This window comes from Staurois parvus, unplaced genomic scaffold (assembly GCF_062004578.1).
Source record: "Staurois parvus isolate SC_StPar_1 unplaced genomic scaffold, SC_StPar_1.0 ptg000081l, whole genome shotgun sequence".
Taxonomy (NCBI): domain Eukaryota; kingdom Metazoa; phylum Chordata; class Amphibia; order Anura; family Ranidae; genus Staurois; species Staurois parvus.
Window position 1 is genome coordinate 13,072,682 of NW_028317877.1, and position 27,951 is coordinate 13,100,632.

General features: G+C 39.9%; 1 protein-coding gene across 3 annotated transcripts in view; it reads right to left on the bottom strand.

The window, feature by feature from the left end:
- Window positions 1–1,884: 1,884 nt before the first annotated feature.
- RIN2 (Ras and Rab interactor 2) overlaps window positions 1,885–27,951 on the bottom strand; it is a 272,461-nt gene continuing 246,394 nt past the window's right edge. For all 3 annotated transcript variants that reach the window (XM_089669793.1, XM_089669794.1, XM_089669795.1), the window contains 4 exons: window positions 22,793–23,098; window positions 19,968–20,099; window positions 12,515–12,678; window positions 1,885–10,499 (listed from right to left, as the gene is read on the bottom strand). In XM_089669793.1, the coding sequence (XP_089525919.1) occupies window positions 10,164–10,499; window positions 12,515–12,678; window positions 19,968–20,099; window positions 22,793–23,098 (938 nt within the window). In that variant the 3' untranslated portion in view covers window positions 1,885–10,163. The remainder of the gene's footprint in view (window positions 10,500–12,514; window positions 12,679–19,967; window positions 20,100–22,792; window positions 23,099–27,951) is intronic.

Here is a 27,951-nt window from a genome sequence, read left to right on the forward strand (position 1 = left end):
TGATTCTCTTCCCACTGTCTTCTCCATCTCTCCCCCTCTTTCTCTCACTCTCTTCTCTTTCCCCCTCTTCTCTATGTCCCCTACTAGCACATATTCCCCCTATTCCTTCTAGCTAATATCACCCCCCCTTCCCAAAATCCACATGACACTTCCTAGAAAAAGTGGAGAGGAAAGAGCCAGGAGGAGGTGAGCTATGTTGTGTTCTCTGGGCTCTCCCTCCTGTCGTCAATGCAGCACATGATAGATCGTATGGGACTGCGCACACACACAGTATGATTACCACACCCTACCTCCTCTAAGGGCTGCTGATCTCCGGGCAGCAGGAAATGTGGGTAGGGGGTGGTAATCATACTGTGTGTGCAAGCAGTTCCATACAATCTATCCTTGATCCTGTTTCATGTGCTGCATGGATGACAGGAAGGAGAGCCCAGAGAACACAACACAGCTCACCGCCTCCTGGCTCTTTCCTCTCTGCCACATCTCCTCTCCCTGCTCCAGGCTTTCCCCTGGTCACAGCTCTAAGTGCAGGTGGGGGAAGGAGCACAGCGGCACCTCAGGAAAACCAGGGCACCCCCTTGATCCAGCCAGGTCTGTCTCTCCCTCCAGCAGCAAAAAAACGGCGGGAGGGAGAGGGGGAGAAACTGGGTTTCTGCTGCTGGAGGGAGAAATACACAGGGCATCGTTCTGCAACTGCTCTCCCCCACCACACCGATCCTCCTGCTGTCTGGGCCACTTACTGCAGTACTGGTGGTACCCCTCATATGGCGGCCCTGCATGGGTCAGTCCACCGCTGCTCACCAGGTCCCTTCTTCTGGGGGGCAGTGCCGCCCCCCTAAAATTGCCGCCCTAGGCAAATGCCTTGTGTGGCTCGCGGTAAATACACCGCTGAGTAGAAGTACTGCTACAGGATGGTAGGGCTGCACAAAATCACGTATATATGATTTGCACTTCTGGGTAGGATGCGCATGCACCGCCCTACTCACGCCGCTAATTGGCAGCAAGGGATATCAGTCACCGGGTCCAAGCAGGCACTCGGCGATCATTGGCGAAAGCTGACAGGGGAGAGACCTGTGTGTAAACAACACAGGTCTCTCTCCTGTCAACAAGGACATGCTGCTTTGTATTTCTCTGCATAGCAGAAAAATACAAAACAGCATGTTTCCATAGTAAAACAGCATACAGCACGTCAAACACACACAGCACACAGTTAACCCTTTGATCGCCCCAGATGTTAACCCCTTCCTGCCCAGTGTCATTAGTGCAGTCAGTGCCTTTTATTAGCACTGATCACGGTATTAGTGTCACTGGGGATGTCAGTGGCAGTCAGTTCCCACCCAGTGTCAGAATGCCCGCTTCAGTCCCGCTATAAGTCGCCGATCGCTGCCATTACTAGTATAAAAAAAAAATAATTCCAATTTATATACCGCCATTTGTAGCTGCTATAACTTTCAAGTAAACCAATTAATTTACATGTATTGGGATTTTTTTTTTTGGCAATGACATGTAGCAGAATACATTTTGGCCTAAATTTATGATGAAATATGATTTTTAAATTTTTTTTACTGGATATGTTTTATAGCAAGAAGTCAAAAATATTGTGTTTTTTTTCAAAATTGTTGGTCCTTTTTTGTTTATAGCGCAAAAATTAAAACCACAGACGTGATCAAATACCTCCGAAAGAAAGCTATTTGTGGGAAAAAAAGGACAAAAATATCATTTGGGTGCAGCGTTGCATGACCTCGCAATTGTCAGTTAAAGTAACGCAGCGCCATATCGCAAAAAATGGCCTGGTTGAGAAGTGGGGGTAAACCCCCTTGAGGGCAAGTGGTTAATATACAGTTGTTTGCTTCCAAAAAAGTTTATTATAAAAGAAACACTAGAGTCTTAACCAAAACCACAATACCATTTATTATGTGCAAAATACATAAATGTCACAAGGTACAGTTAAACGCAGGAAGGCTCATCTACTTTACGCAAAGCTGACCAATTTTACAAGTCACCTTTCACCTGATACAGATTGAAACATAACTTTATGCTTTGCATTGAATACACAAATATTTCCTTATATTTTTTCCATTTTTCCTTTTATCCTAAAAGCAACCTACATAACAAATGACTATAAATAATTAGTGTTTTATGATATCATATACGTATCTTGCACAATCTAACTAAAATTTCGGGTATGTTCCAGCAAACCCATCTCAAGATTTCTTTCAAATTCTCTTCCAATACATTGTGTGAGATGTCTGGACCAGCAGACCAGTACAGTACTGTTACAAACCTATATTACAAATACGTATCACTTACTACATCCTTCTTATCATCTGCCGCTTCTCTTATAAAAGACCTTGCCTGACTTCTCTCAATACCTTCCAGAATCCCTTTCAGTGCTGGCACAACAGAACATTTCGAAGGGCTGCATCTAGGTACCCATTACCAACCCTTAATTATTCTAATTCGCTTTGCACATACTGCTCTCCTAATTACCAAAATTGGGAGTTACGAAAATGCTTTTCTGCCCTTTAAAATCTAAAGCTTATTTCACCAATACGTTCCAAACCTGTGCATGTGATGATTTCACTTAATATAGTTTACCTGGTGCAGTATTTTATTACAATATCACTAAAGGCATTTTTTTTTCAGATTTTGGATAGAATATTGAGGGGTCAGACCACTGTCAGGTGTTTATTGCTGACTGTGTCCCCCATTATGAAGATTCACTCTTATTGTCCTGAATAAAAGTAAGGGCGAATCCAACATGTTGTCACCAAAACAAGAATAGGAGGGGAAACCTTCCAGTGGGGACTCTCTGGGGTTTATTTACTAAAGCTGGAGAGTCCAAAATCAGACTCCCTTCTGCATAGAAACCAATCAGCTTCTAACCTCAGCTTGTTCAATGAAGCTTTGGCAATGAAACCTGGAAGCTGATTGGTTTCTATGCAGAAGGGAGTCTGATTTTGGACTCTCCAGCTTTAGTAAATAAACCCCTCTGTGACAACTGTCTAAGAGGGTAATTTCTTAATTCTGCTAACATATCTTCTCATTTCCTGTTGTATCCACAGTACAGAAAGTGACGGGAAATCTCCCCAATGAAACTCTAACTGCAAAAAACCCCCCAAAAACTGACAGCAATTTCAGCCCTCTCCTTAATCTATTATGAAACTACTGCCATGGTTTTTTTTCTAATAAACTAGTTGTTTTCACTATTTTAACTCCTTTGTTATATCTTGGTGCTGCTAATCTCCTGCAGCCTCATGTATATACTCCAGTGATGGGTGCATGCCATTGCTCCGGTGGGTTTCCGGACAGTGACAACAATGTATCATGCTTGTTCAATGTGCGTCACCACAGCTGATTGTGGTGTCCACTGCGAGAGCATGTAACAGGTTGACAACGCAGGAACGCTATTAACGGGCTGGGACAGAATGTTGTCACCCAATAACAGGAAATGCCTGAACAGAAGACATTCTTTCTATTGAAAGATGCAGATTTAGAAATACTGAAAAGGATTATTAAAATGACAAAAAAAAGTTAAAACTTAGCGACTGGGTTTACGTATACTTTAAATACTAATTTAAACCAACCCATCGTTCTTTACACATTCATGAATAAGCATTTAGGCCAGAGTCAATGTTAACAAAAGATACATGATTGAAATACATGGGTACAAGAAGGAAGGGGCTTTGTTAGTATTATTAATTACTAAAAATTACAGAAAAATCACTTTTATATCAGAGTTAATTTTTTTAATATAACATGTACATAAAAATAAGACAATGCCACTATCTTCTATCACCAGACAGACTCAATATTTTTATCCCCAGCAGTTTGGACCAGAAATTATTTTTGACTGGAACGTGAGCACATTTTTATTGAAGTCAGCAGTACAAACTGTAGACTTTTTAAACTCAAAATAAACATATTCTTGTGGATTAGCCAAAACATAAATGGAGATTTGGACCCCCAACTGGTAAATTTGCAAGAGTGGCAGTCTGTAGTCTCTTAATAATCAGGGGGAGTTGTTGATAGCAAAGTCCTGCAATATGAATACCTATACAGTGCTACGAGCATCGGTGACACAAGGGACACTACACCACCAGCCACCATCATTCCACTGGATGGGGGGTTCACTTTTCACTTGAAGAGACCCTGCCAATAAAACAAAAAATTGTTGCAGGTATGTACATACCTGCAGCTCCTCCTAATCCCTCCTGTGAACTCTACACCTACAACTATTTTTTTTATTTTTTATTTTAATCACAGATTTTCTAAAAATTATGTTTTATGACATCTCGAAACAGTAATTTTTCTACATTTTGGAAGAAAAGACAAACTACTGTATTACTGTATTTAAAATTCTTCATCATGTCAATAGTATTTTTCAAGACATTGCTCTACAGAAACATAATTATAGAAACGGCCACACATTGTACAAAGTACATTATTTTAACAGGTCTACAATTTTGTAACACATTCTGACATCAAAATGTTATTTCTTTCTGCTCTAAAAAGATAAACTTATCATGGGGGGGGGGGTAAAATATTACAGTCCATTCACATATCTTCACACAGCAACGTTTGTTTCCGTGAGTTGAGGTGCATTGCATTCAGTTTGAATGTGCATTCAACATGGTTCAAAATACAAAAACTGTCCCTGCGATATTTTAGGCAACACAGTGCAACAAAGTCAACAGACCATTAAAGTATAACTAAAAGTAAAACTCTTTTTTATTTTTTACATTTGGATAGAGTGGAGATGGATTAGAACACCTATTAGGTTTTTATTTCAGTCTGTGTCCCTGTTAGGGGGATTTACCGTCTCTAATTATCTTGTTTATCATTATCATCAAAAGTGAAAGTAAAAGAAAACCCAAATTTTGGTTAGTCCTAAAAAAAGTAGGGGAGGGGAAATTTTCCAATGGACACACTAATTCTGGTGACCTGAGGGTCCCCAAGGAACTCCTTTAATTTGTAGGGAATTCATCTCACTTCCCCAATGGTGAATTCATCTCACTTCCCCAATGGGACACAGATGGTAGAAAATAAAACTATCAGGGATTATACATCTCTCCTACTCTATCCAAAATGAAAGAAAAAAAAAGGTTTTGCCTATAGTTCTACTTTAAAATATCTGCATTGTGGTGCATTATAGGACAGGTGCATTAGGGTTCACTGTATACACATTGGGGTGGCATTTAGAATGAATGGCAGCACCCCGGTATGTTGCAATACTGCGCATAGTGCTAATCTACAGTAAAACCCCCTGCTATGACCCCAGCCTTAAATTACTCACACGACCCAATTGTAATATACAAAAGATTCTGTAGATCACATTAAATCACTTCAATGTGCCAGAACATGGACAATTGACATTATCAAGTAGATAGGTTGAACATTTTTACGGGTTGTTTTTTTCTATTACAGTCATGATCAAATGGAACAATTATCTAAAAATTAAGCAAATACAAAAAACTGAATTTCAGTGTCATTCAATGCATATCCCTGTATAAATGGGCAACATAGTTTATATTATTTATTATCAGTTTTATTTTGTTATCAGTTTTATGGTATTATCAGTTTGGATAAAAAGGATTTCAATGTTTGGAATAAGCAGTAGTTTGCAATGGAGCAACACATTCGTAGTCCACTGCCCTATCGCCATCCTTCACTTGCACATATCCTCTCTTTTACTTCTCCATCTTTCCTGCAAAAGGTAGACACGGCATGTAACAGACTCCTTTTGACAGCAAAGATACAAAAACACATACACGATCAACCTTCTAAAAACATTATGAAAATACAAATCAAACAATCTCATAAAGCAGAAATTGTCAATGACAATTTGTGTTATATGCAGTAAAAATACAAAGTCTACTACAACATATACTGTAAATGAGATACTCTAGAGCCAGCAAGAGATATTCTTTATATATTAAATGTTAACCCACATGCATATTACTGACCTATAGATAAAATAAGAAATCCTTACAGTTTGCCTGAAACTGCCATAGAACTCTATGCATGTATCTAAAATGAAAAACTAGTCTTTTTTTTATGTATTTTTCAACTTTTAAATAATATATATAGATTACTGTGATGCACTGCATCAAACAGCCTTGTCAAATAAGTGCTGGAAATGGCAAATATCCAGCAACTAAATAGATACTTAGACATCGAAAGATAATATTTTGGCATACTTTAAAGAGTGTGTTGTATTAACCAAAGCTGAAATAAAAGTAACTGTATTTTGCACAGTGGAAAAAAAAATATGGCACAAGCCTTCCCTTACAAGCATATTTGAAGTCTTGAAAGAATTTGGTTTTAAAAAGTAAATAACAGATCATTTGACAGTAAATAGTATGGAATGTGTTTTCCATATACACAATACTAGGATATCAAAGTTCCCAACTCAAAGAGAATCTAAAGTTTTCCAAAAGAAAGGTGTTTGGTTTTTTAGTTTACAGTATATTTAAAGGGTCCTGTGTGACAGTCTAAACCAGGGGTCTCCAAACTATTTAAGCAAAGGGCCAGTTTACTGTCTTTCAGGCATTAGGAGGGCCGGACTGTGGTCAGTGGGAGTCAAAAATGCCCCTGTATAACGGGAGGAATAGTGCCCCATTGTTGCTATCAATGAAAATAATAGTACCCCATTGATGGTGTCAGTAGGGGCAATGGAGCTCCAACATTGGTGTCAGTTGGTGGAATACTGCCCCAAGGGCCAGACAAAGACAAGCAAAGGGCCACAGTTTGGAGACTACTGGTCTAAACAAATCCCAAATCCAGTTACAGTGTGATCCACAAGCCCTAACAAAAGGAAAAAAAAACCCCTTTCCCCCACCACCAATTCAACCAAATCCTCCTTTATGTGTTTCTCACAGTCTTCCCCTCCCAGACATTGAAGCTCACAGTGGGAGGGTTTCAGCCACAGAGGAGTCCTGCCATACCATAAAATGGTGGGTTGAAATAGGAATGCCAGGTCCTGACTGGCTGGCTACAGTGAAAATGCTGATAGCCATGCCCCATGCAACATCACAAGATGTAATAAAAATATACTATAATTTCCCTTTAGTAGACTGCAGAGCTCATTGGAATATGTATAATTAGGGGCAGACTTTGTCAACTTTTTTTTAGCCCAGAAGACACCTTAGAATCATTTTCAGATATCAGGGACTCCCTGCTTAGGGAGTCATTAGGAAAATACCCCTTATCTTGGTGGTCAGTGGGAGAATGTCGCTCTTACAATGGTGGTTAGTCAGCTAAAAAGGTCATTGGTGTCATGCTTCTGGCTCTGCCAAGTGGTGATGGACCTGAAACTATCAAGGCACCATTAGATCAGAGGTCATTTAGTCACAGCTCAAGGAACCCCCAATCATCCTCTGCAGAAAACCTGGGTCTGAGAATGGCTAACGTAGAGGAACTAAGCTCCCCAACATCCACATAAATATTACTTTTGCTCTGAAATCAGCATTTACTTTCTTTCATCCTGCCTTACCTAGCTGGCAGCCTTCTAAGCAAACTGACCGACCAATACTTTCATAATAATTATACAAGGGACAAATGACTCATTTGTCTCTGTATTGAAAGCAAAAAGTTCAAGAACCACTAAGCTAGGCAAACCAAAATGAATCTGTGTAATAATCTATGTGAATTGCTTGATTCTATCCTAAAACAGCAATTGAAAAACTTGCTCCATAATACTTATATTAGACAGATATATTTAAGTATTGTGTTATTTACATGGTCTTGGCTCAGCAAAAGCTTTGTATGAACAAATGAAGTTATTTTTTTCGCAAGGAAAGACTGAATATAGAAGAATATGTAATACTATGATTATATGTCTGACATCTGAAATGGGGATTTTGATGAACTCATGCTTCTAAACCACTGGCCACCCCCCAGTAGTGCTGATATTAACAATGTTAAAGCCGAAGGCAGGATAGATGATGCGATTTTCTTTCCTGCAACCCGTGGTGCTCGATTTCCCCATCAACACAATCAGTGTTGATGGGGGAATCCCTCCCGCAGAGCTATTTTGTTCTCTTGGCGTGGGGGCATGGGGAGCTGTCCCTGCCAGGAGAACACAGTGATTATTGCTAGCGGCTATAGCTGATGGCAATAATCACATGCTAGAAATCCAACATGCTGGTTGTACCAAAGTCTATTGGTGGATTGATTTGGGTAACATCAGCCTTAGCATACATGGATCGAATCTCAGCCAGTCCCTGCTGAACTGGCAGAGATTCAAACCATCTATGGCTGGCTTAAGTTTGCCTTGAACAAAAAAAATCCGCACAAAGGATACGACTTGCATTCAATGAGGTGGGTTGTGCTGGTGTGTCCTCCTTTCACTGAAATCTTCCTTCTTTGATGGCCACCCCCACCCCTACAATATTCGGGTGCTTCAGGCATTTTTAGATCTAAAGGAGATGTCATCAAGTGTGACAACCAGCTCTTTATGGCCAGCTCCTCCATTCATGGAAAACGGTACTACAGCTTCTATGAATAAAATACAATTTCTGAATGGAGGGAATAGACCTATCAATCATCTGTTCACCCTCCATTCATAGATCATGTCTCATTCATGGAAACTGTAATAACAACTTCTATGAATGCAGCAACTGAGTTTAAAGGACAGGCATAATTGAGCACTCCTGATGAGTGCCTGTAACAGCTCTTATTTCTATAAATCCCTCCACGCCAAAATATTACAGCGGCAGGGGTGGGGGGGGGGGGCATGGGAAGAGGAAGATTTTAGTGAAATGAGAACCCAGCAGCACAAGGGACACATCCTACTGAAGGCAAGTCATATCCCTTGTGCTGATTTTAATATGTTTTAGCAATTTCAAATCAAGGGAAGTACAAGAGCAATATTATATTTACAGAACACCTAGCTATACTATAGACACCGGTGCCTGCCAATTTTTGAATTGGAAATTCTTGAGAATTCTAGTAAAGAAACACTAGAACCCAAGTGGAATTCTTGTGCAGTGTAACTACATTCCTTGTGTTGATTTACATCTGGAGTAAAAAAAGCTGGAGCAAAAGGAGAGCAGTCTGAGGGCCCCTTCACAACACAACAAGTGTAGTGTTGCACATGAAACAGCTGTTAGAAGGGCCTATTTTGTTGTCCTGTGAGATGTTTCAAGAAATAACATTTTGTATAGGTAGCAAGTGCTTTGGAACCTTTTCTGGAGTGAAGAAATAATGCTCTATTTTAACATCAGCTGCGAAAGGCAGCAAAGAGAGTGAGCCTGACCAAACACAAGAATAACTGTCTAGATGTGAAGGGACCCTTAATCTTTCAAAGGAAGCAATATTAATATTTTGCTGGCACATGATAGGTAATTTCAGTGTTTCAAGTTCAGGCAGAAACACAAAGTTCAAAAAAGTAAATCAATGGGCATCTTTGTATTTATAAACACTACTAGCCTATAAATTTGCACGTAAAGTTTTGTCCCAAGCATTAAGACACGAAAGACTGAAAAGGTGTTATAGAACCCATGTCAGCTAGTTTTGTCTAGTGATAACACCAAATTTATTATATTTAGCCATTTTACCATAACCTAAACACTAAAAATGTTTATGTTACCATATGATTGACAATAAAATAGCTGCTTATAAAAAAAGTAAATTATAAAAGTACATGATGCATACATAATACAAAAAATGAACATCATTCCTAATCCACAACTCTGGAAATTTACAAGTATGACAAGTCTTACAATGTGTGTTTTATAGAAAATTTCAGTGCTGACAAATGCTGTAGTTACTCCCATACACTTAACTGTGAAAAAAAACAAAAAACAAAAACCCGTTTGATAAAATAAAAAAAGATGCACAGAGGATTTATGGTCCTTCACACTGTTACTTTTCAATTTGAAATATCAAATACTAATGCCAACGGCATGGGACTAAAAGCCATGACCTCTAGGTAGGGGATTGCTTCTTTCTGTGTAAGTCCACAGCTCAAAGTGATATTCTGGGCTTGGAGAAAACCCCATCCCGATGCAGTCAGTACTTCTTCACATCCTGACCTCTGACATACATTTTTACAGGAGTAAAAGAGTACACAGAATGCCCAACAAAGCAATTTTCTGCCCCTAGATTACAATCACTCTGACGGACTGCCATTCTGAGCGCCAAATTAGCCAAGGTGACGGCTCTCAGAAATCTGCATCTTCATCGTTCTCATCGTTGTCATCATTATAGTTGATGAGCCCTTGAGGGTCGTTATTGATGCGTTTGTATACAAAATGAAAGACTTGGAGGTTTGGTCGACTGTGAAGTTCAGCTTTAATTTTCTGTGGGTATGTGTCTTCACTGAGCTGCTGCCAAGTTTCATCAATATAAAGGAAGAGACCATAATTTTCAGGGTCCTGGATGTTAAACCGCTGAGCGCACATCTGGCAGACATCTTCGGTCGTGGTGTAAGGCCTAACAATTAGTGTCTTGCCGGTACAGCCATTATCTACTTCTTGAAGGGCAACTCTCAAATAATTCTGTAACCGTGAAAAAAAAATACAGAACGTCACCGAATTACATTTAGACCAGGATCATAATTCTGCATAGCCATCACACTGCCATACACATATTGTATGGCTGACAGATGTTCCCTCAAGATAAAAACAAAATGGCAGGGTTCTCTTTAAGGTTCAAATACTAAGGGGGCATCCAAATAATTAGATGGCACTGTATCCAACCACCATCTCATATCCCAATTCTCCTCAATATATTGTATATCTGAGTAAAGCAAAACTCTGTCCTTGCTTGCCTCTTTCCCTCCAGCTTCAGCACAGGCCTGACAGGCCAAACTGAAGTGCGCAAGAAATGGCCAAAGAATCTATTAGAGTGGTTAGGGTCTGTAAAGTATCATGCCCCAGAAGTGGTAGTGCAGATTTTATTGCATACACACTTTTTTTTAGCTATCAAGATATAATAGTCAAACTATAGATGCTATTGTTTTTATTGATGCCTAGCAGTTTTGCTGTGTTCATATATCATAACTACACATCATTTCTATGCAGTGGATGGATACAATTTTACATACCAAAGACATCTGACAACTGAAATTAGTACGTTGTATTGATCAATGCACATCAATTTACTAATCTGTCAATTTTATCAACAATAATTTATTAAATATGCAGGACATCATTAACAGGAAAAATGACAAATGATATAATGACTGCGCTCTTAAAGTGGTTCTACAGCATAAGGTTTTTTTTTCTTTTAACTTAATGCGTGCTAAAATTGTTTTTTTTTTTTTAACTTAATGCATTCTAAAATTGTTTTTTTTTTTTAACTTAATGCATGCTAAAATTGTTTTGTTTGTTTTTTCACCTTAATGCATTCTATGCATTAAGAAGGTAAAAAACCTTCTTGAGGTTATTTACTAAAACTAGAGCGTGGAAATCTGGTGCAGCTCTGCATAAAATTCGCATGAAGCATCAGCTTCCAAGTTTTATTGCCAAAGTTTAATTGAACAAGCGGAATTTAGAAGCTGACAAGCTACCATGCATAGCTGCACCAGATTTTGAGTGCACCCGTTTTAGTAAATCTCCCCCTCTGTCTCACAGGATCCACCCTTCACCCCCCTTATACTTACCTGAGCCCATTCTCAATCCACCATCGTGCATGAAAGCAGCGGCTCTCTCCCTCCTCACAGGGCAAGATTGATAGCAGCAGGATACATTGCTTCCCACTGCTGTCAATCAAATTCTGTAATGAGGGAGTGGAGGGCAGTGACGAGCTGTGCTGTCTGTGTCCATAGACGCAGACAAGGTGGCTTGGGATCAGAAAGCAGCTTTCTATGGGGGCACTCGCCGAACAGTTGGAGCCAGGAGCACTGGCAGGGGACCCCAGAAGAAGAGAATCGGGGCTGCAAAACCACGGCACAGACCAGGTATGACATGTTTGGTTTTTTATTTAAAAAAATGAAGTTTTACAATCACTTTAAACTTGCTAAAGTTGTCAGTACATACTGTAATTTGACGTAAATCTAATTCAAATTTACCAACATCTAATTATTGTGGGGATATAATGTATTCTCTTTAGATCAAATCAGGTAAGCTCCTGAATTTCAGAGTTTTTGGCAAATCTATAGGATATTGTTAAATCAGATTGTTAAATATTTGGGCAGCTTTACTCTCCCATCTCCTATTCCATCTTCGCATTTTTTTGGTGTTGTGTAATGTAGGGAAGGGTTAGAACATGTGCTAGGTTATTGTTGCTATTGTTATCTATGTCCCTATATGGGAGAGTTCTCCTCATTTCGTGGTGGTGAATAAACAGAAAATGAGAGGAGTTTTCCCAACAAAGGCTCAGACTACAAAAAATCCTACCATAAAAAGGAGGTTCTAACCCTTGCCCATTCTGTGAAAAGAAAACCCGGTGTTATTGCTGTGTGCTTCCTCTTCTGATGATCACAACGGGGACACAAACAGAGATGAAACAAATTAAACAATGGCTGGAGGAGTTCCAGTTTAATATAATGGGCCTGAGGTGTTAATATTACCTGGAAGTCATCAATGGATGGAATGGTCCTGTTTGCAGTTCTTCTCTTGTGCCATTGCTTTAATGTGTCTCTGGTCTCTGAATTTAACAGTCGAGCTGCTTGCTCTTCCTGAAAGTTCTTTATCAAGGAAAGTGCTCCATATGCACTTGTCAAGTAATAGCCTCCTAAGGGAATACAAATATACCATGTAAATGTACAGCTAAGAACAATATGACAGTTTTTTTTGTAGTTTGAACAGACCTGTTACCCATGTGCCTTTGGGGCGGCAATTTTGATGGTTAAATTAGTGTAGGTGTAGTGATATCACTAATTCATGAGCACCTGGTGCCCTCTAAGGTCCTAGTGAACTCAGACGCATATATGATCATCTTGGAATTTACAAAGTCACGGGGCAAGTCTGCTTCTATTATGTATGGCTGACTTGTACGATTTGAAGAAATAGTGCATTTATGTGCATTAAATGCTTTACATAAATGGCTGGATCAATACTATGTTTCCTAAATTCATGATATCTATATAGCACATAGACAAGATGACAGTGTTTCTTTAACCACTTCCAGACCGGACACTTTTACCCCCTTCCTGACCAGGGCAATTTTCAGCTTTTAGCGCTATCACACTTTGAATGACAATTGCGCGGTCATGCAACACTGTACCCAAATGAATTTTTTACCATTTTTTTGAGATAGATAAAGCTTTATTTTGGTGGTATTTATTCACCACTGGGATTTGTATTTTTTTTGCTATGTAAATGAAATGTCCAAAAAATTTGAAAAAAAGTGTTTTTTTTATAAAATTTTGCAAATAAATAATATTTCATCATAAATCTTAGCCAAAATTTATTCCGTTATCTTTTTAGTAAAAAAAAAAAATCCAAATTAGTTTATAAGCAAAAATTATAATTTTTAAACATTTTTTTTTACATTTTTATTTTATTTTTTTATATTATTATTTTTTATTTTTATTTTTATTTTTTTACATACTGTCACCCTAGTAGTACAGTGTCACCATGGTGACACTACTACTTGTGAGGGGTGATGAAGATTTTTTTTTTTTTTTACACTGATTGCTTTTACACCCATATAGGATATAAAAGCAATCATTTCTCTTTCTCTCTGTCTGCATTCTTGCACTCATTGAAAAGAACTGAGTGAGCTGTGATTGGTCATAGCTTGTCACATGGTACAAGGCTTTTGTGAATAGCCGTGTACCATGTGACCTCTGTGATCATTCACAGATTTCACACATAGTAAGCAATGATGTCAGAAGTGACATCTTGCTTACTACTTTGCATGTGATCACTGATTGGCCAATCAGTGATCACATGATCGGGACCTCGTACAGAGGTCCCGTCCGACGATCGGTGTTTCACTGTGTCCGGAGGACACAGCGGGCACCGGATCGCGGTGCTGCGCGCTCCCAGGGAGCGCGCACAAGCAGGGTGCGGGGAGGCCGTTTATAGACGGCCACCCGACCCTGCAGTGCCACCGTCCGGCTGTTTATATACAACGGCCGGTCGGGAAGTGGTTAAAGAACATTAGAATTAAGGAAAGGGTGGATCTGTAAACTTGCTTAACCACTGCCAGTCTGGCCCATGTATATAAACAGTTGGACGGGAGCAATGCAGGAGTGGGTGGCTGTTATAAACGTCCTCCCCGCTTCCCTGACTGTATGAACTCCCTGGGAGCGCGCGGCAACCGCGATCTGGTGCCCACTGTGTCTGGAGGACACAGCAGAACACTGACCACTGTACGGGACCTCTGTTTGAGGTCTCGATCATGTGATCACTGATTGGCCAATCAGTGATCACATGAATAGTAGTAAGCAAGATGTCACTTCTGACATCATTGCTTACTACTAGTGAAATCTGTGAATGATCACAGAGGTCACACGGTACAAGGTGTAGCATTTGTACGTACAGAGATGGATGTGAACCTCCATTTTGCCAAAGGCCCTCCATCTTGTATCATTTCTACTCCAAATCAGCTTCCCCCCTCCCTTTCTGTTGAGTGACACGTGGTCCCTGTGTGCTGGGTTCAGAAGTGCACAGGCAATCAGGCACAGCGGGACAGCTTCATGGTTATAAATCCCAAATTAGCTGGTGCCTGGGTGTCTGTTAGCTTCTCAATCTGAGATAATGGTAAAGCCATAAACCAGTCCTTCACTGGGCTTCAAACGCATTCCTAGGTAGCCGTAAAACAGGCCTCACATTTAAAACCCACTTTTCCCTATAATTTCATATCTTAAGGTAGGAATTAATTACATAAAAATAAAGCACATATTCGAATAGCTCAGCTTAATGCGAGTCATCTGATATCTTACACCCCTGGATTACGTATGCAGGAGAGCAGAAAGCCATATAGTTCTAGCTGGAATAGTGAACTATGCCATATTTGATGTCTGGACGTTCAGAATATCATTCTGCAGATCATCCTACCCATGGATAGAATTGACCCTGGTATAAGGGATTTTGGTTCTAGCCTGAGTCCCCCACCTAAAACACCCCTCCCCAAATGAGGCGATTGGGTCTCTGCTGTAAGAAGACACCCTGCTGAGTTCCTAGAAAAAAAGATGTCAGGTTTGGAGAAGTAAGTTGAAGTTGAAGAATTCTCCCTTTTTAACATCAGGAACCAACTTTGGGAGAAAAGGACCCTTTTGCTGTGACCCTTGAAGCTGTTTAAACCAAGGCTGACGGCAAGTATTCTACCTCTCTAACTTTCTTTCTGTTATCTCTCTGTTGTGTTATTGCTCTCTGTATTTATATATATATATTGGCTACATCTTTTTCTGTAAATATTTTTATTGCACCATTTTGACCTTTTTAGTAATAAATCTTATTTTATGAAAAGTGTTGAACTGTTTCTAAAGCTCTTTATTGCAAACTAAGAATCCCTGTCTCTGAAGAGCGCTACTGTGTGTTTTAAACTTCTGTATATCTCTGCCTGCGATGACAGTGTGTATACAGACGCTTATTCAAACATCATAGTGTTATTGCTAAGATTGGTGAGTTTCCTCTTTCTCTGTACAAAAAGGCGGTGGTAGCAGTGTGAAGGGTTAATTGCATAATTAACCTGACCCAGTAACAATCGCTCTCAGGCTGCGGTACATAGATTGTGGTCCATTAGCTGGAAAATCTTTGTGCAGGGTGCAGCTGAGCGTGGTATTGTTACGCAAGTGACAACGCAGATTTAGATTGGCTAGTCCTTTGGGCACGAGTTGGTGAGAAGGGCTGGGGGTCTGATGCCGTGTCCGTCACACCACCTACCTCCAGTCCGATCTAGTCTGCTAAAGAAAGAAAAACATGGAAGGGGATCTGCCCCTTTCCACCTAGGTGGACCAGAAGGCAGTTGAGTGTTAACGGACAGCGGAATCTGTTTATTCCTGGCTGCCCAAAGAGGCAGGCTCTATTAAATGTGAGCAGATATCCTGCTGATCGGTGAAAGGGGCCTAAAGTTTGACTGTACAATCAAGATTTACCAAAACTATGTAACATAAGGGCCTATTCAAACAGTCCATTCAATTTGTATCCAATCAGGTAGCACATTCTTGTGGGGGATTATATAGACAGTTTGTAACGAGTATCTTGAACATAACAGATTTCCCTGGGTTTTGGGATTGTTCAGGAATCTCTAAAACCAACCTCAAAGAGCCAGTATATGGAGATGCCTACTATTCAATTTAAGTTATGTTTTCGGAACAACATCACAACTTATTTTAAACTGAGACTTCAGCATTGTAAGTATTTTAAGTGTCTGGCAGGTCTACTTATCCTGTTATCTTACTTCAAAAGAGCTTTGCCTTTATACGTATTTATATCCAATTTCTCTCTTCTTTATGTTCGTTATCTCTGGTTATCAGGCTCTGTACTGTGAAATATTTTTACCATGTCACAGCACAGTTTCTATTTGCAGGCATGGGGTAGGCAAGTTCAGGAAGGGGGGAGGAGGTCCCCTCCGGTTATCTAAGACATACCACTCTCTCAACAGGATGGAACTATTTAGCTAAATTTGACCATAATAACATAGGAATTCTGTAATGGAAAAATCAGCTGTAGAGAATAATGTTCCATGGTTTCAAGAAAAAAACAGAACATAGTTACATAGCCTCTCTCTTCATGGTAGCAGTACAGAATCATGCAATGGTTTATATATCCATATTTTAGGTGTTACAGTACCATGGGTAGGCAGCCTTGGCACTCCAGCTGTGCTACAACTACAAATCCCATCATGCCTCTGCCTTGGGGAGTTGTGCTTGTCAGTCTTGCAGTGCCTCATGGAACTTGTAGTTCTACAACAGCTGGAGTGTTGCGGTTGCCTACCCCTAAACACCATTGTGTGACACTCAGAGATAGAAAGAAGCGCCATTATTTCCAAACTGAAAAATGTTGAACATTATCAAGTTAACACTGCCAAGGCTTTTAAAGTGGAACGTTAGTCAGAAAATGAAGACCTGCTAGATTACTTCAGCCTGGCCCCATTTGCAAGTAATACTTATCTCACCCTCCTCTGCAGATGCTCAGTAGCTCTGTGCTGAAAATCTAGAGGCCGATCTACTGAAAACCTAAAGATTTACTGCTGCTCAGGGGCTCTGGGCTTAAGCAAAGTGGCAGAAGAATCAGGAGCAATGTTGGAGGCAATTTACAGCACACATTCATTTTGGTAGCATAATTTTTAATGTGGAATGTATGTTCCCTGCTAAAGAACATTACTTTTTGTCAAGTTGTTATGGGTAAAGTTTTGTTTTAAAGCGGTAGTAAACTGCAGCTTTGAAAAAAAAAATTTTTTTTTAAAGAATCCCCTGTAAGGTAATGTCATAATGTATTAGTATGCATCACATACTAGCAAATTATGAAGGATTTACCTTAACCACTTCAAGTCCGGACACTTTCACCCCCTTCCTGTCCAGGCCAATTTTCAGCTTTCAGTGCTATCACACTTTGAATGACAATTGCGTGGTCATGTAACACTGTACCCATATTAATTTTTTAGCATTTTTTTTTAAACAGATAAAACTTTATTTTGGTGGTATTTATTCACCACTGGGATTTTTATTTTTTTGCTATATAAATTACAAAGTCCAAACATTTTGAAAAAAAAAAAGTGTTTTTCTTATAGAATTTTGCAAATAAATATTCCTTCTTCATAAATCTTGGCCAAAATATTTCCTTTTAGTAAAAAAAAAAAAAAATAACCCAAATTAGTTTATAACCAAAAATTGTAATTTTTAAAAAAATGTTTTACATTTTTATTTTTTTTTATATTATTATATTTTTTTTCTTCAACACCATTGACACCATATTGACACTGTACTACTTGTGGGGGGTGAACATTTTTTGTTCTTTTTTTACACTGATTACGTTTACACCCATAAAGGCTGTAAAAGCAATCATTTCTCCTTCTTTCTGGCTGCATTTTTGCAGCCATTGAGAAATACAGTGAGAGCTGTGATTAGTCACAGCTTGTCACATGGTACAAGGCTGTTGTGAATAGCCTTGTACCATGTGATCATTCACAGATTTCACTAGTAGTAAGCAATTTTGTCAGGAAGTGACATCTTGCTTACTACTATTCATGTGATCACTGATTGGCCAATCAGTGATCACATGATCGGGACCTCACGCAGAGGTCCCGTACAGCGATCATTGTTCCGCTGTGTCCGGATTGAGGTACGCCCGCTCACAGGGAGCGCGCACAGGAAGGGAATGCAGGAGGACGTTTATAAACGACCTCCCGCTTCTGCACTGCTCCCGTCCACCCATTTATGTACATGGGCCAGATGGGAAGTGGTTAAAAAGAAGCCCTCCAGCGGTGCGCTGTCTTCTTCACTCAGTCTTCCTTCCAGGTTCATGAGCTCTGGCCGTTTGATTGACCAAGCCATGATGATGTCAGTCCCATGCATGTGTGCGGGTATGCCATTCCTTCAGAGCGCATACGCTGGTGATGTCACCGGCTGGTGCTCACTAGAATATCTCCTTGACGGTGCACATATAGGAAATACTCATTTTACCTACAGGTAAGCTTTATTATTAATTTATCTGTAGGTAAAAGTATAAAAAAAGAGTTTACTACCATTTTAAATCAGAATTTATAGATCTACTCAAATGAAAGAGAAAACATTAAACCTGATGTTTTGTTAGGCTACATTCACATTAACAGCCTGTACCTGTATTATTATGCAGCACACTAAAATAACTGTAACTCTGAGCAAATGGTGCCAAACTGTACCGGCCATTTACATTTATTTAAGTATACTGACAGATTTATTTTAGTATTGTTATTATTATACAGGATTTACATAGTGTCAACAGTTTACGCAGCACTTTACAACAAAAGGCCAGACAGTACAATTACAATACAAATGAATTCAGGAAGATTCAGAGGGCCCTGTACATTATTAGTGTAAATATATAGTGTATATATCAGATTTGACTATATCAGGTAAGCTGATATGTGGCACTGATGTGCACTGGTAAGCACTGATGAGCACTGACAGGTGGCATTGATGGACACTGACAAGTGGCATTGATGGACACTGGCAGGTGGCACTGATGGGGCTACACTGATCATCAGGGCACATTGATCATCAGGGCACTGATGATCAGTGTACATGTCCCCTCTGAGTAATGCCGATTACCGGCTCTCCTCTCCTCACAAGCTGTCAGCTTGACAGCTCATGAGGAGAGAAATGCAGATAACCGGCATTTCCTTTTTTACATGCGATCAGCTGTGATTGGACACAGCTGATCACATGACAGAGCCGACGTCTTCAGCTCTTTCCATTGATCAGTGATCCGCTGTGTCCCTGGGACACAGCGCTCCACTGATTGCTGTGATGCGCACCCCCGGGGGAGCGCACGCGTGGTCATAGTGGGAGAACTGCCTTGCGCCCCTCATTTCTTTATGGGAGGCGGTTTAGTAAACATCTTTGAGAATGATCAGGATTGGTCATCATGCTAAATACAAGAAGCAATCATGAGTGTTGATTTATCCAGTCTCTGTGATCCTTTTTTAAATACAAGTAATGCACTCTAAAGCAATCCAGCTTTTTAAAAGATCTCTTGCGTGACAATATTTAACCAGGTGAGCTTTTTATAGGGACAGTAAATGCAACATTAACGTGGGCATTTGGAATCACTGCAAAGTCAAGTCAAATAAATGTAAAACCTCCATGTATATTAACCCATACAGTTCAAATACACTGGAAGAGTTACTGCTGAGAGATGACCTTTCCTTTCTCAGGTGTATATAACAAGTCTGTTTATACAATACCACTCCTAAACCAGAAAGATGAAGAGCCCACATGTGCTTCACTGTGGTGGGTGCAGTAAATGAGTCCTTTATTGCAAGAAAAATCTGCAGCATGCACAATCTTTTAACACACTGCAACTTTAATGATAGGGCAGAACTCTTTTCACACGATTTCTTTATTAAAAAGGTTTAAAAGCAAATCCTACCTTCTCCGTGCAGTAGAGCTGGGTCCAATAACTCCATCATGTACTCAATTTCAGTGTCAATTTCCAGCATGTCACACTGAGCAATGACATAAGTTAGAACTGGCAAAAAATCATCTGCTCCATACATCCTCCCTAGAAGACAGATTAAATATAATTAAATCTAGACAGGGGGAGAAGATTGTATTATATACTGAGCAACATAAGATGATCAATGTCATGTTATGAATATTTTCATATATTCCTGTGTCCTATTCACATCAGGTCAATGGGACTGCATTGGGTGGTCCTGCCCAGCGCAGTCCCAACAAATGGACAAGGCAAACTGCCTTATGTACTATTTGTGCAATTCACACCACTTCACTGGCTGAAGTAGGCCAGGCACTATTTTTTTCTTCATTGCAGCGTGTCACGGCGAACCAAGAAACATGAACAGAATGTAATTTTGTGACAAACCAAAAAGGTTGAAAAAAGTAAACAGTCCAATATGCTGTAATCAGTTCATCAACGCTGTGTACTTCAAAGCACACACTAATGGCCGAATTAGAACGCCGGCACCAAAAGAAACTGATTAGTGAATGTCAGATTCCATTAATTTACTTTCACAAAATATTTTTACAATGTAGACTGGATTCTAACATACAGTTGTTTATTTTGAACACAGTAGGGAAGGAACAATGTGGAAATCAGATTTTCAGATTTTGCTTTGTTGTCTGTGTTCCCACTGAGCAGATTTCACTCACCTCGTCTGTCATCACTGGGACACAAAGTAGGGGGAAATTTCTCCTCCAAATGACCAGACAACTACAAAACGTAGATTTTATAACACTTCCTCACTCTATTCTACATAGAACAAATTCTGAAACAGCATCACACAAACTTCCATATGGTTTTTCTCCACCATATATGCAGCAGGTAATATTGCAATCTTATCATTGTGCTGGTAGTATTTGTCTTAACAGCAAGTGGTGCTTGGATTTATATGAAGTGACTTCCTGGAAAAGAATACTGTATACTGACTCTAGTGGTGACAGCATTAGAAGGGACATATTGATCAAAAAGAGAAGTTTAGGATTTAAAAACCCCCCAAAATTTATACTCACCTAGATGGATGCAGCATTGGTCTGATATTGCATCTGTCTCCCGCCTCTATACCAAGAACTGTGAGATCAAAGACTGCTGATCGCTCAGTTCTCGGTCTTCAGTGAGCAGAGAGTTGCAGACTGTCAGTCACCAGATCTCTGCACAGCCACTCCAGGGCTCTCTGAACGCCAGGCTTCACAAAGGGCGGAAAGGGGTGGCTAAGGCTCTCAGCAGTGCAGTGAGAGACTGGGCCAACTGCCAGTCCAGGCATCTTGGTGGATTCCAACATTAAAGTTGGGATCTCTCCAGACCTGGACCAGCTGAGTGACATCAGTCAACAGAGGGCTTTAGCCTTCTGTCGGCTGAATAGGGGTCACATGAGTGCAGAACTAAGTGATCTCCAGAAGATGTAGGGCCAAAAGAGCTTTGTCCCTACTTCTCCTTTAATACATGGCCCAGATGATTACATCTGATTCGATGAGCTTCAGTGTTCATTCTGGAGAATCTAATCCTACACTTGATTCTTTTTGAATATCAAGGCACTGGCCAAATTGGCAGGAAAATCAAGAGGATGCAATTCCATAACTATATGGTAGGTAAGTTGTAGAAAATATGAGCATGTGGTAAAACTAATGGGTAAAATGGACAATGGGGGGAGAATTACTAAAACTGGAGTGAGCAAAATCTGGTGCAGTTCTGCACAGAAACCAGAAATCAGACTCCAGGTTTTAATGTCAAAGCTTAGCTGAACAAGCTGAAATTAGAAGCTGATAGTCTATCATGCACAGCTGCCACAGATTCTCAGTGTACTAGTTTTAGTAAATTTTCCCCAATGAGTCATTACAACTATGACAATGTTGCAAAACCAAAGGTGGGTAGCACAGGTAATAACATCCCCTTTTGGCCCTGAAACACATTCCATACAGTTATAATTATTTTATCAAGTATTCTTGAGCTGACTGTATAATAGAACACAGCACAGGTGACTCTTACGAAAATATCACCTAAAGATCTAGCTTTTTCTTGCTTTACCTTTATGTTAGTTCAGTGTGCAAAAGTGATACAAGCTAAGCAGTATGTGTTGATACATGAATTTGTGTTGTACCATGACAATGTCTCTAGATCAGTCTCTCAACCATTTTAAGAAACAGGAATCCGTGAAATAACTTTCCAGTATCATGGAGTCCCTGCTAAAAATTATTATATCTACAGCTCTTGACACATTAATGTGATGATCACTGAGAAGAATGCTCCCTATGGCTTCATGCACACTGGGCTCTTCTAAACACTTCAATAAGCACCCATTAAGCCGCGTTTTTACAAATGTGTTTTAGGTATTTGGCACTTGGGCATTTATTCATTTCATTGGCCAGAATATTAATTTATTATGGCCACTGAGATGAAAAACGCTCAAGCGTTAGTTTTAACACACGTTTACCCGCGTTTGGGCATGTCATGTTTTTCTTTTTTTTGTCAAAACGCTTCTCTTTTTGATGTTTTTTTTCTGCCTCTAAACTCCTGTAAAAGCCTATAGTGTGCATGGTTACCTAGGTTAACACGGAGGGGAATTTGGAGACAGAGAAAAAAATTCTCAAACACCTGCAAAAGCTGCATATTTGAGCTCAAGTGTGCATGAGGCCTAGATTCCCTGTCAGTGGTTATTCATCAGGTGTACTGTAGATATATGTGTGCCACAGGTGAATAATAACATGACTCCTTGCCCATTACTACCAGTTCCAATGTACCTGAGTTATTCTCCATGCACGTATAGATGAGTTTGCAGATTCTCAGTAGCAGCATCACTTTCTTCTCTGGGGAGTACATTTTTTGCATGGTGTACAACTTGACTTTGATCTTTTCCACATCGACAGATTCTGGGGTTGGGGTGAGAACCCCCAGCTCCTGAGGGGTCCTCTGTTTTACTAATAACAGGTTCTCCTTCAGCTGCCTCCACGAACCGTCTGCAGTACGGAAGTTCTTTAGCATGTTTTCTATATATCCTTTCAGTGGCTTTAATATACACTTGTGCATTGCTTTTTCCAGGACTATATCTGAAAAACAGAAGGGGAGCATGTTATTGTAATCAAGGTGAATTAGTAATAGCCTTTCCAGTATTATATTGAAAAAAAAAACAACAAAAAAACAAACAATGTTGAATTGTCAGGTGACTATCTTGCAGAGCTGTGGCGTCTTCCATCCCAGAAGGATTTTCTTACCTCCCACCCAAGTCTTTCAGTATATTTAGTTTGCCCTAAACCTTCGGGACCAAAATCATCTTCTTTCAGCCTCCCTTGACACCTTGAGCCTGTGAAGACAGACTTTAGGATTGTATCTATGGACAAATACAGCATAACAGGTATGGTCTATTTGCATTTGAAATCAGTTTGAGAGGCTTCTAAGAACATTCAAAGTTCATTACCAGTTAGGTGCATGTGATTTTCAGATTATCCCCTCCAGACCTTTAAAGTGTTACTAGACCCATGACCCTGCATTCACTATATCTGGTCTCCCACAGTACACACAACATAGAAAAACAATTATTGTAGTAAATATAAACTGCTAAATACCTTTTGTCATCAGCAGTTAGAGCAGTCTTGTGACTTCTATCAGTGTTCAGCAGAGCACTGGTTACAGCTTGTAGGAGGAGTTTTCATTCTCCCCTGATTGTCCTGTGAGGCTGCATAATCCTTAACCCTCTGTCTGGACAGTGCTGATTGGCCCTGTACTGAACAAATGCACCCTCCCAAGAAAAAACAAAAAACCTCTCTAGCAATACACACTGAACTGAGCATGTGCTGATAGAGGCTCTATTCTATCAGCAGATGGATTGGGGACTGTGGAAAAAGGGGAGTATCAGAGAAGAGAGGATCAAACAGCCTTTTTACATAATGCAGGGGATTAACTCCTTAGGTTCTACATTGAGTATAACAAGCAGACTGACTTTACTGTAGTGGGTTTAGTAACACTTGTATCATTCCTGTCTGATGCTTTATTGCTTTGCTATCTGCAAGAATTACTTCTGACAAGTTTTCCTGCGTGCTTTGCTGCATATACAAACTGATTTTACTGTTGTGGGTTTAGTAACACTTTAAATTCTCTTGGTATGACCTTACACAGTCATTTGACACTTGAATGGATGTACTGATTCAGTTATCTGTATGATACAGCATAAAAAGTCACATTTGCCTTTGGCCATGTGAATTGAAAAGGCTGTTGATTCTGGTATGATGACTTCTTGTGGATTGAGCCAATAATGACTTCTATCAGTGTCCGCCGAGCACTGGTTAAAGCTTGTAGGAGGAGTTTTCTTTCTGCTCTAGGAGGATGCAGAACCCCTGACCTCTGTTTGCACAGAGCTGATTGGCCCTGTGCTGATCACATGCACTCTCACAGATTAGCTGTCTTTTTTTTTTGTGGTGTTTGGATGTGTTCCAGCTCATTTCTGTGCAGACATTATTGCAGCAGTGTCTAACATATTTTCTTTCATGTGAAACCTCAAAGTATGGTGTACCAGGTCCATTTGAGTACCGGGAAAATGCTTTGCAAGCATTTTTCATGATGAAAAAAGCCTCTGGACAGCATCTGGAAATGGAAGAGTTAAAAAAAAATTTGAAAGACAAAAGCTTATAAACGCGGTTAGCCGTGTTTGAAACGCTGATAAAATCTACTCCTGAACGCAAGTTTGGTGCATTCAAAAAAACGACTGTAAACTCAACTGCCTTTAAATGACTGTAAACGGCATAGTGGACATGGACACATAGGAAAACATTAGGGAGAGTTCAGGGGCTGCTAAATAAAAACGCAGAAAAGCTCCTAAACGTGAGTTTACCAGCCGCAGTGTACATGGAGCCTAAGTGTCACATTATTACAAGGGAATGCTCATTAGCGTCACATAGAAAGTACATTCATTGTAGGGACAGCCCAAGTAGCTGATAAAAGCCAAAAAAATCAGGTGTCATAATATCACAATCTAGTATCTATAATTAGAAAGGGCTTTCATATTTTGTAAAGAATTTCTACATAGAAATTCCAAGTACTAGAATAGCTTCAAGCTCCATGTAACCTAAATAGCAATACCACAATAGAGACTTCTCACATGCTTGTCAGTGTTAACAACAAAGCTTCTACAGTTTACTAACAGAAATCCATGTGAGACCCAACCATGGTTACTTTATAAATCACATAAATACAGCAAACGAAAATGTTAGTCAGTGAAAATGACAAACATAAAAACTCACTAATTGATAAATGCATTATGACTTTTGTCCCTTGTTTTTCTAATTATTAGCGCTTATTCACACTGTATTTGTTTTAACCACTTGCCCTTCAGAGGATTTACTCCTCTTCCTGACCAGGCCATTTTTTGCATTACTTTAACTGACAATTGCACGGTCATGCAACGCTGTACCCAAATGAAATTTATGTCCTTTTTTCTCATAAATGGAGCTTTCTTTCAGTGATATTTAATCGCCTCTGCATTTTGTTTTTTTTTTTTATGCTATAAACAAAAAAATCGATAATTTTGAAAAAGAAAACCAAAATTTTTGAATTTTTGTTATAAAACATATTAAAAATAAAAATAAATTAAAAAATCTAATTTCGTCATAAATTTAGACCAAAATGTATTCTGCTAAATGTCTTTGCTAAAAAAAAATAACAATACGTGTAAATTAATTGGTTTACGTGAAAGTTATAGCGTTTACAAATGGCGGTATATATACTGGAATTTTTGTTTTTGTTAATACTAGTAATGGCGGCGATAAGCGACTTATAACAGGACTGCAGCATTCTGACACTGGGGGGGGAACTGACTGTCACTGACATCCCCAGTGACACCAATACAGTGATCAGTGCTAATAAAAAGCACCGACACTGTACTAATGACACTGGGCAGGAAGGGGTTAACATCTGGTATGATCAAAGGGTTAACTGTGTGCTGTTTTACTGTGTTGTCTGTGTGTGCTTTACTATGTAAGCATGCTGCTTTGTATTACTCTGCTATGCAGAGCAATACAGAGCAGCATGCTGCTGCTGACAGGGGGGAGATCTGTATTGTTTACATACAGACCTCTCCCCTGTCAGTGTTCCTCGGCGATCGCCGGGTGCCGGCAAGGAATCTCTGTGCGGGACCCAGTGATCGACAGCTGTAGCCGCCAATGGCGGTGTGGGTAGGGTGGAACATGTGCGCCTGTACCCGCAAATGCAAACTCACATATATACATATATATACACACGTGACTTTGCACAGCCCTGCCGCCCTGTAGCAGTAGTTCTGCTATAGGGCGGTAAAGCAGCGGTTAATAAAGTTATAAAAAAACAACACTGCAGTGCATCATAACAATGCACTGCATCGCTCCTTCACAGTGCACACAGGTGCTCTTTTTAACTCTGTATTACACATGCTTCTGTAGTAAATGGGCCTAAAGTGTACTTAAGCCAAACCCTTCATGTTTTTTGTTTGTTTAGGACAGGGAGGGCAACAACTTTTATCAGGATTACATCACCAATCTTGTCTCCAAATTTCACCCAAACCGTCCTCTCCGCTCCTCGTATGACCTCCTGCTCTCTAGTTCCCTTGTCTCCTCCTCCCATGCTTGTCTCTAGGACTTCTCCAGAGCCTCCCCCACCCTCTAGAACTCTCTACCCCAATCTATCAGACCATTGCCTACTCTGCCCACTTTTCGGCGATCTCTGAAAACCTATCTCATCAGGGAAGCCTATCCTGCCTTCAGCTAATAACCGAATCTTCTATTCCTCCTACCAGTCCATTCCCCACATTTATTACCTTTTGTACCACTAGCCCCTCCCTTTTAGATATTAAGCTCCAAGGAGCAGGGCCCTCCTTTCCCTCTTGTATTGAACTGTATTGTTGCTGTATTGTCTCCCTTTATTTTGTAAAGCGCTGAGCAAACTGTTGGCGCTATATAAATCCTGTATAATAATAATATTGCTGCCTTTGTGGCTGGTGAGGAGATATACTCTCTGTAATTGTCCTGATATTTATTGGGAAACCTAAAATTTTACAGATATCACAGAAACAGGCAGTGAGAGGAAATCCTCCAAAGGGGATCCCATTGTGTCTCCATGACGGGACAGGAAATGTCAACAACTGGACACATAGCATAAAAAAAAGAAAAATTGATAGGGATTTGAGCTGTTCTTTACATTATCTAAAAAAAACCAGGGTGGTGTTGCCCCAATCATTGTGTCTTATCGGGTCATTTTTTAAAAAAAATTTTTTAAAATCTAAACATTGAAAGATAGCCTTGGAACAAGAAGGACTTACCATGAAAATTTAACTGTTAGCGCAAAAAAAATCAGTACTCAACTATGTTGCTGCAGGTACAACAATGCGGCTACAATCACCTTAAAGTAGAATTCCAGGTTACAATCTTACTAGTCTTAAAAATGTTCCCTCCCTGTGTCGGCCAGTAATGGCCGCTCAACAACGGCTGATAAAACCTAAAATGGTGACATCACCCATAGGCCCCAATGGCCCATGTGTTGTTGGAACGCCCTCTTCTCCCCTGCAGCCGCCGCTGGCTGACACAGGGGAGCCGAATCACGTGACTGGATCGGAGCAGGCTGAAAATAGTACATACGTCTTTCTTACACAGGTTAGTTAACATAGGTGTTGGGAGGAGGAGCATTTTTAAGGTTTGCCTGAAATTCTACTTTCAGCATGAGTTTTAAGCAAATAAATGGCTTGCATGTGGTCGGAATTTGTTTTTCTTATTATTTATAACACTCAGTTCTGCTTGACCTACATTTGACATGAATATGTGTACCCTCAAGGTTCTTGACAACAGGTCCAGATGAACCACACTCATGGGCCTGCTGGCACTGAAGTTCATCATATTGGGAATATGTACCTAATGACACCTCAGTCTTCTCTATGCCAAGC